This window comes from Egretta garzetta, unplaced genomic scaffold, assembly GCF_000687185.1.
Source record: "Egretta garzetta isolate BGI_Z169 unplaced genomic scaffold, ASM68718v1 scaffold137, whole genome shotgun sequence".
Classification (NCBI taxonomy): domain Eukaryota; kingdom Metazoa; phylum Chordata; class Aves; order Pelecaniformes; family Ardeidae; genus Egretta; species Egretta garzetta.
In genome coordinates, this window is record NW_009260139.1 from 135,104 (window position 1) to 144,288 (window position 9,185).

General features: G+C 40.4%; 1 protein-coding gene across 1 annotated transcript in view; it reads right to left on the bottom strand.

The window, feature by feature from the left end:
* CTSC (cathepsin C) overlaps nucleotides 1-9,185 on the bottom strand; it is a 17,886-nt gene that overhangs the window by 5,649 nt on the left and 3,052 nt on the right. Inside the window, exons 3-4 of the mRNA XM_009641687.2 lie at nucleotides 1,593-1,759; nucleotides 1,025-1,180 (exon numbers count right to left, since the gene is read on the bottom strand). Coding sequence (XP_009639982.1) covers nucleotides 1,025-1,180; nucleotides 1,593-1,759 — 323 coding nt within the window. The remainder of the gene's footprint in view (nucleotides 1-1,024; nucleotides 1,181-1,592; nucleotides 1,760-9,185) is intronic.

The following is a 9,185-nucleotide window of genomic DNA, read 5'->3' on the forward strand; positions in this document are numbered from 1 at the left end:
ATGAACTATCCACAAGCTAGTGAAGTCAAATACTTTTGAACCACTCTGAAGTGCTGAGGTAACTCTCAGCAACTGTAGCAATGCAGCTCTGCAACAGCTATTTTACACCTCTGCCATCATGACATATGGAGAATATCTGACTGCAGAAGGCACCTCACCTTGGCAGCATGTACTGACATCAACTACAGACTGTTGAATTCAATAACTACAGTCCACTTGCCTCAGACTTCCCTGGAGCTGGAGCAAGTTTTTACTGTGACTGTTGAAGTAGTATTGAATGTTCCTTGTCCTCATCTACCACTTGCAACCAAGTGATGCTCATGTATCAGCAAGCCAAGAGCTTCCTGCATTCAGCCTTCACATAACTTGATGTTTGTCCCATAAGTCATGCATCAAGTGTCATTCACAAACACCAGTCACTGCAGTCTGTTCTGAAAACATGAGAGGGCCAACAGAATACTGTCATGGCACTATATGGGGCACTCTCAGGGCTACTTCATGCTTCTTCACCGAGACACTCTACTCCCGGTAGAGGACCCCGGTTGCAGGCATGGCAAATTAAAATAACTAGGAAATTCCCTCAGAAAATCTTTATTATTCGTGTTTAATAGAAGAATGTGGTTTGCTGCTTTTTAATTGCAATTATGAACTAGCAGAACCAAGGAGATGGTCAAGCAGAAACTCATGACTATGGCAGGCAGCTGATGGGTAGACAGGATAGCGAGATGACAACCGAGACTATCTCCACTTCTTCCCTGCACATATGAATTCAGCAGCAAGCTACTGGGCAAGATTAAAAAGGTAGATGACCCTATTTGTTTCAACTGCTTGAGATAACAGATGCTCAGAATAATCATTCAAATGAAGAAATATGTTGGCATTCCATCAAAATGAGCTGGAAGGCCTTGAAACTTGATTAAACAACTGAACTGGAAGCCAAAACACAGCTAGAAAGAGCCAGAACAAATACAAGCAGATTCTTTGCAGCAGTGAGGTTTATGTCAAAACAAAAAGGCCTTAATACCTTGGAGCTCTGGAATAGAGACCCCCAGCTCTTCTAGTTAGTTCTTCCAGGGCAAAGTTTTCATACTCCTTGTATCTTGTTGCTCTCCATGATTTCTGTCGAGCATTGATAGCATTCACAAAGTCAAAGTTGTGCACATAACGTCTGCTTGAAAGTCTGCAAACAAGCAACCAAATTAAATAGTAAGAAGAGGGCTGGGATTGAAAAGTAAAGGTGTTATCTAAACTGAATATGGAAAAGACTAACTCTGGAAGTATCTTCTGGTAGGTACTGGTAAAGAAGCATGCAATCACTGGATCAAGGCAAGGTTTCTGAAGTTTGAGACAGTAGCTAGAAGGCTACAATCATCTTCTTCAGACATGACAGTTTTGTAATTGGGCTTCACCACAGACTGAAGGGGAAAGTGTATGATGTGATGGGCACACCCTCCTCTGTGCATTCAGGTTTATTCCCAACATTATCACTGGCGTTAACTTTTCCCTCAGTCACAGAATTCATTTTAGCTGAAAACTGAAGCACAGTTACCAAATGTTTTATTCCAGTAAAAGGTCACTGATCTGTTGCTTACCTTCCCCTGGGCTTCTGGAGAGGTAGCTCGTTTGTGTGAACATCTGAGGGAGATGAAGAAATCTTCTGTCCACTGAAACAAGCCCAGTTGTGGCCAAGTACATCATGTACCCATCCTGGTAGAGTCTCATTACAGTAGCTGGTTACATTCTGGCCTTCCTTTTTGTACTGTAATGCAAAAAAGTTATGCTTGTGTTGAGTAAATGCATTTGTTAGCATAGGAGTAGTCCCTACTGACCCAGCTGCTTTTTGCCTGCGTTTCAGAGGAAGTGGCCAAACATACATTCCAGATCAACCAGCACCATGTTTGATTTCAAGACAAAGCAGCATCAAAAAAAGATTATGCAGATAAAATAAACTGATCTTTATCAAATTGCTAGAGGAGATAAACAGATGGCAACTTGCACTTTTAGCAACATAGCACACGTTAGTATCAGCTAACAGGTGCTAATTGTTTGGGTTCGACAGTTACTTTCTAGGCAAAATGAAAAGACCTCTCAGTACTTATCCCTTCTCTGCAAGGCCCTGCGGTCTCTTGCACCAAATATGTGACTACTCAAACTAACCCTGGACTGCTGCAAAAGTTTGAGAAACAAAGACTCATGGCAGCCTGAAAAGCAAACAGAGAGGATGGCAAACACAGCATTTCTGTTTTAGAAGTCAGAACTGAAGATGAGACTTCCTGCAACTGCTTTAAGTTTGAGCTGTGGTGGAAGAACATCAAGAAACAACTCCACCTGAACTATCAAAATGAGAAATTGTGATCCACTGAGAGCAACTCACTTGAAGTTGGCAGCAAGGGGAGTATTACTAAAGTCCCAAGTCCTAATGCTTCCTTATTCAGCCACAGCATTTCACCACTGAATAAGAGTAACAAGTTAATCATACAGTAAAATGTGTCTTCATACAACAGCTAACATAACACTTTGCCCAGCTGCGTAAATTTCCTGGATTAGCAATTCTTCGACAGCAGAGTGTGCTGGGGGGGCAGAAAGATCTTTACTCATCTCTTAAGGTTAAAGTCTGTGTTGTATTAAGCTACACAATAGCCTGAAGATCCCAGGCAAAAGCTTTAACTTGACTCTTCCAATCACACAAATCACTTAAAAGGAATCCAAGTTTCCTAGTTCAATCCTACTTTACTGAATCCCATCCCATTTGAGTTGTACACATACAATGATAGAGGGATTTTGTAGCTATGTTTCAACAAAATGCTTGCTCAGCCTCTTCACTGAAGAAGGTGGTGGCTTGCAGTGACAGAAATGCCTCAAGATGGAAAATAAAATAAAGGTTTGTGACTATGTCAAGGCTCTGCGGGGAATCTGAAGGAGAACACACAGTGAAATAATTAAGTCTCTTAGTCAGAGGGATAAAATTAAAGGTTAATCCTCTGACTGTTTTCAAACAATGGGAATTTGCTTTGTCCCCAGTTTGGAGGTTGCAGAGGCAATCACATCTACACCCTTGGTTGTCCAGCAAGGTAAGAGTGTTTATTGACTGGAGCAGGATGGAGGCAGTAGAAGGCTGAGCTGTTACCTTGTTCTATTCCTCCTCTCTTACTGTGCAAGATAGGAAGTCACTACACTTGGCCAAATACCAAGGGCAAAGTCCACAGATGGCTTTTGAGAAATACCCTCTTCAGAACCAGCACTGCTAGAAATCCAGACACTACCAAAAGCAACAAGTTATTAACTTTACATCAATAAGTTACAGCTTTATTTGGCTCTACATGGTAGTGTAAATAAATACCTATCTGTCTTGTCTATCCAAAAGCTGCTACAGATTAAAACCAAGCACAATCATTCTTGTTAAGTACAGGCCTTCAATCTGAATACTTGAAGAATACTCAAGGAAAAGGCCTGCTCTGCGCAACATTCAGAGGCAGGTCCTGCCTAGCATGGAGAATTATATTGAATCATAACAAGTGGAACAGTGGGACTTATCTTCACAGAAAAAAGAAAATGAGTTATCTGCTAATTAGCAAATTAAAATGACAACTTGCCTTGGGTTATTTTTTATTTGTTTTCCCTAGAAATCCCTCTCCTTTTTTTGAGATTAAATTTATTGCTTTTTTTATGATGTAGATAACCAGAGTAGTATTCACACTCTTTGTGCAACTTATTTTTCAGGAAAGTGAATTTAGTAAGTTTCTTATGCTGTTCTTTCAGTTCAAACATACCAACAAACCTAGGAAAGGTATAAGGGGCCAGTCAGTGGCAGTGTTTCAAGACAGACAAGAGACAGAAACCCCAAACAATTTCAGACAGTCTGTGTGGTAGCCTAAAATTATGCAATTCCTCTGCAGATATCTTTTTGTAGACTGGCAGATAACATGCTACTGCTGAACTGGCTTTGAAAAGTGGAGATGGACCTTGAGACTATAGCCTAGTAATGGCATCTGGATAAAGGGAATTTGGGCTCGAAGAGCCATTTTCAGCTAGGAAATGGTAATATACACATAAGGTCCCAGTTTGCTTTTCCCCCCCTCCAAGTTCTAATTTAGCACCAGTGATGTAGAGAAGTGGATGAGAACCCTTTAAAAAACCCCAGTACCTAGGCTTAATTTCTACAACCTAGTTAACTCCCCAAAGGGCCACATGTTAGAGGAACTAAAATGGGACAGCAAAGTCATCGGTGCCATGACAATGACACCCACTGCTTACTACCTACCAGAAGGTACACTGTCAGATTAGTATTTCATTGCTAAAACCACATGCGGTATTTCTTACTGTGACCAGAGAAGGGCTCTGACAGATTAGATCTAGCAAATTTGACTGTACCAGTTTCAGAGGACCTACAATGGAATATATGTCTGCCCAAACAACGGTCACAGAGGCATGACTAATTTTGGTTGCACCAGTTCAGCACAGCACCATTGCATGAACAACTGCTGACTCAGGTAGGTGCAAATTACAACACCAGACTCAACCGAAGCAGCCATGCCACGTGATAATTTCATCAGCCAATGCTCACATCTGCAGCATTAAGTAAGCTCCATCCAATGATCTGACCAATATGGAACAAATCCCGTAGAAAGGCACCCAAAATACATTCACAGTTCAGATTCTGATGTTTGAAAACATTAAGCTTTAGTGCTATTCAAATGCGTGTTTTTCCTCAAGTCTGACAACTCATTTGACTTTGCCTAATGCTAGAATTTAGCCAAAGAACTCCAACATTAACCTTAAAAGTCATTGTGGACCTAAATTTCAAGGCTTGCTAATAGATACCTGAACCTAGGTAAGCTTTTTGGTACAATATACTTTTAGTGAAGTCTTTCCTGTGTTGGTCATCATGACACAATCTAATTGCATGTTCAATTCTAATCCTGCTAAAAAAATGGAATTGTTTAAAGCTTTCTTTAATTTTTTTAATCTAAGGAAAGCAAGAAAGGATGGAGACCTTACTGGACACAGCATTTTAACAGGGATTCAGCGGTGCTACATACGTAGGCTGCCATCCCATCCTTTTACATCTATTGTTCTCAATTTAAGGAAAGTTCAGGCAGTAAACCAACTTGGGTTCCAGGAGGCAGCTCTACCCGATACATTAAGCCTAGTGGAAAGACTTACCACTCATCATCAAATTTACAACTGTGCCTATATATTTTAATACGGGAAGCACATTCTTAGTTAGAATAGGATTGCAGACATGCTACTGTACAAAAATACAGACAATTATATTATCAGAGCTGCGTCTTGCTACCTGATACAAAAATGCAAGCAAATATAAACTACAGATGTATTTTCTTTCCTCTAGGGAACATTCTGCCATTCAGATTTACACTTTAGGGAAGCAGCAGTTGCCAGTTAAGTAAGCCCAACCAAGACACGTTAGAAATGAACTTCCAATTGATTTGCAGGATGACTAAATAGCATTAGAAACTAATTGTTTTAGTATCATGGAATAAAATGCATTCTTTTTTTTAACATTCTAAAACTTAAGCATTAACTACTATCACTTGTCTAGGCTGGTTATTTCAGAAGGGAAGTCATAGAATCATAGAATCACTTTGGTTGGAAAAGACCTTTGAGATCATCGAGTCCAACCTTTAACCTAACCCTGACATCCCACCACTAAACCATGTCCCTAAGCACCTCATCTATCCTTCTTTTAAATACCTCCAGGGATGAGGACTCTACCACCTCCCTGGGCAGCCCATTCCAGAGCCTGACAACCCTTTCGGTGAAGAAGTTTTTCCTAATGTCTAGCCTAAACCTGCCCTGGCGCAGCTTCAAACCATTCCCCCTCATCCTATCATCTGTTACCAGGGAGAAGTCCTTGATTTTAACCAAATTTGGCGGTGCTGGGGAAGAGAAAAGATGTGACAAAGACATCACCAAGTCAGTCTGGAAAGTATTAGTAACTTGAGTACTGGAAATACTACAATCTATTTCTTTCTTTTTGCTGAAGTAGTGCAAGTGTTTCAGTATGAAAAAATGCCAGAAACCTCTGGGTTTTGCTAGAGGACATCTCAAAAGTTAAAGGGACAATGAGAATCTTATGAGACTGTCTCCCTTCAAAGTGGTAGTCTTACTGTAAAATAAATACTACAAAGGTATCAAATAATTGAAACAAGTTAGCCTCAGCTTTCCTTTCAGCCTCACTCTAGGTTTTTATGTTCTGCTGTTCCTATTTCTTTTGCCACCCCTTGGGGGGGGGGGGGGGGGGGGGGGATCTCGAGCCTTGTATCTTGCATAGCCCTACACAATCCTTGTATCATCCAACAGAAGCATGTGCTCAAGCTTCTGCTGAGAGTCAGTGCGCTAACTTCACATCAAGTTCAGTATAGGGATGTTTCAGCAGCACACATTAAATAAGAGACAAGAGCACTCCCATAAATCAACAAGGCAGAGTAACTGTGACTTGTGAGAAGCAGAATACAAGAATGCAGTAGGATGCCACATTTAACTTGGCAAGCCTTGAGGGACAAGTCTATGTACAATAACAGTTAGAAATAAAACAGTTAGAGCTTATTTACTTAAGCTATTAAAGCAAACTGAGGAAAAAATACATTGATAAGCTCACCCAATGCACTCCTTTGGTATAGAAAGTAATTTCCCCACAGTCCCCAGGTAAAAGAACAAATAACTTGTAAAGGCAGCGAGGCCCTATGAAAGTTTTAGTGGGCATCTGTTCAGTAACCACAGGAACAAACGGCTGTTCAAAACTCAGTGAAACATGCATGGTCATGAAACAGTGTGTCTATATCCATGCACTACAGTAGCTCTGATAAAGCCACCATTTAGACAAGCCCACAGCATTCTTCTTAGTAACTGTTAGTTTCATTCTTTAACATTAAGCAAAAATACCCTGCAAGTTCAGTTTGCACCAGTTGCACTTTATGCTTGAAATGCATGAAGTACTGCGTTGGCTCAAATACCGCCGTTCATCCTAGCAACTCCATCCTCTCTGTTCAACAACAGCATATAAGGAAAGTGCAAAAGGATCATAGTAGGTAAGTTGGGATGTTTTATCTGCCCTGTCACCATGATGAGGTTTTAGCCACATAATTTAACTTCAGTGCAACATAAACAGAACTTGAAATTTATGAGCAGCCCTTAAGCAATGAGTATTTTCCTGACAAGCCCAAACCTAGAGCAATGGAAGATGTGCAAAGCTTTATGTGTTATGGCTGCTCCGGTATCTGTAAGCATTCTCAGAAGAGCAGAACTCTAAGCACGGCATGAGACCAACTTCAGAGTTTTATTTTCTGCCCAATTATTACATTATAACAACTGAAATAAGAATCAATATTTTTAAAGTGGGGAGTAATGATTTTGCTCTTCTGCAACAACACATGAGCGTGAAATCTTTCTTCTGGAAACCACTACCACAGACTGCTCCATGAACCAAAAAGTCATTCCAGAACCAAGCTGTAACTCCAGAACAGCATTCACATTGGAAGGTTATTTCAGAGTGAAACTAAGCAATTTTACCAAGTAGTAAAAAACAATAGCAAATTCCTCCATATTAGGTCTGTACCTTCTTGCTGAAAAGCAAGAGACTGCCAAAGATAATTCTCCCTTCCCATGAATACCAAAGGAACTTTGTCTAATGACTTTCCACATTCCCAGTAGCTATCAAGTCTAAGCAATATTCTAAGGGATTGCTTTTATGCTTTCCTCTTGCTGCCTTTCCAAGGAGGAAGGCCCTCACCAATTAGCATTCTGCCCTATTTTACTCCAAGGGCTTCTAGATTACAACCAACACTAAGCAAATGAAGCCTGCTACATTTACATTACTTCCAGGTGCAATCGGTAGGAGTATATTAAACAATAGGCAATCATTCTTCAAAAACCTCTGAAGCATGCATTGAGCAGAGTATATTACTTGTCCTCTAGAAGCTTTACAGTAAGAGATGACGGAATAGGTCCTAAAAGAGTGTTAGCTGCATTTGATAGAAAAAACAGTTTTAGTTTATACCAGGACTAGGTATTTTGTATTTCTATTTCCTATGTAATACAATACTTACTAGATTAAAAGCAAAAGATATTTAGATATGTCACCAGGTCAAGCAGTTCCTAAGGAACCACTTCTTCCCCTCCACCCAAGTCCCCACTGACAATTGTGAAATAACAGTTTTGCAGACAGGCAGCATTGCAAGTTGTTGCTTAATGAAGTCAACTAGATGTCTGCAGCAAAAAATGCATTTACTAAGAAGTGCTATGCTATTTCCTCATGCTTCTCGGCCATGATACTTGCATCTTGGTAATCTGTTGTTTCCTTTACAGCAGCAAAATTACAGAGAGGGTAACTGAATTGGGCTCTAATTCTCCCTATAATATTTAAGGAAAGAAGCCTTTAATTTAAGCATGTCTTGCTGATGGAATACCTACTACTGAACAGTAAGTCAAACAAGCTTGCTATTTCTCAATACCAAAAGCAACTGCAAAACTATCAATTAATCCATTTGACTACAAAGGGCTAAGACACATTCATGACCATGAATTGCAAGCTACTGTGCACTGCTACTGCTCAGATGTGTTTCCAATTTGTTTTGACCAGCAAGTTGGATCAGATGACCTCTAGAAGTTCCTTCCAGCCTAAATGATTCTATAACACAGTTTTAGTATATTAAGAGTACTCTAGCAAATCAATGCATTTACATTTTTGTGAACACAGAGGAATACATGAGATCAGCGCTTATCAATCACTTGACTTAGTGCTCATCTTCCAGGGATATATTTCACAAGGTATAGATAACAGCAGCAGCGCCTTCAGTGATGATCAACTGTCTTCAAGTCAGTGCCTAACAGCTCCATCTACATTCCAGAGCAGACCACTCAGTGATTACATTCCTCGCATTCAACAGCTAGTTTCATAATCAACACTTGTTTCAACTGCTCACCAGACTGGCTTGTCATGAAATTCTGTATTTCAGAGTAAAATATCAGCTTAAGTATTGCCAGTCCACTAGTTCAACTGTATTTCCCCTCAGATGAGTCCACCAAGGCCAGCAATGACTACTGAATTTCACCTGCCAGAGATGACACCTCAAGCCCAAGTTCATGGACAATACTACAACACACACTGCTCCACTGTCCTCAGGGAGGCCGCAAGTCCTGCCACTTTTCAGGCAGGCCCTCCTGCT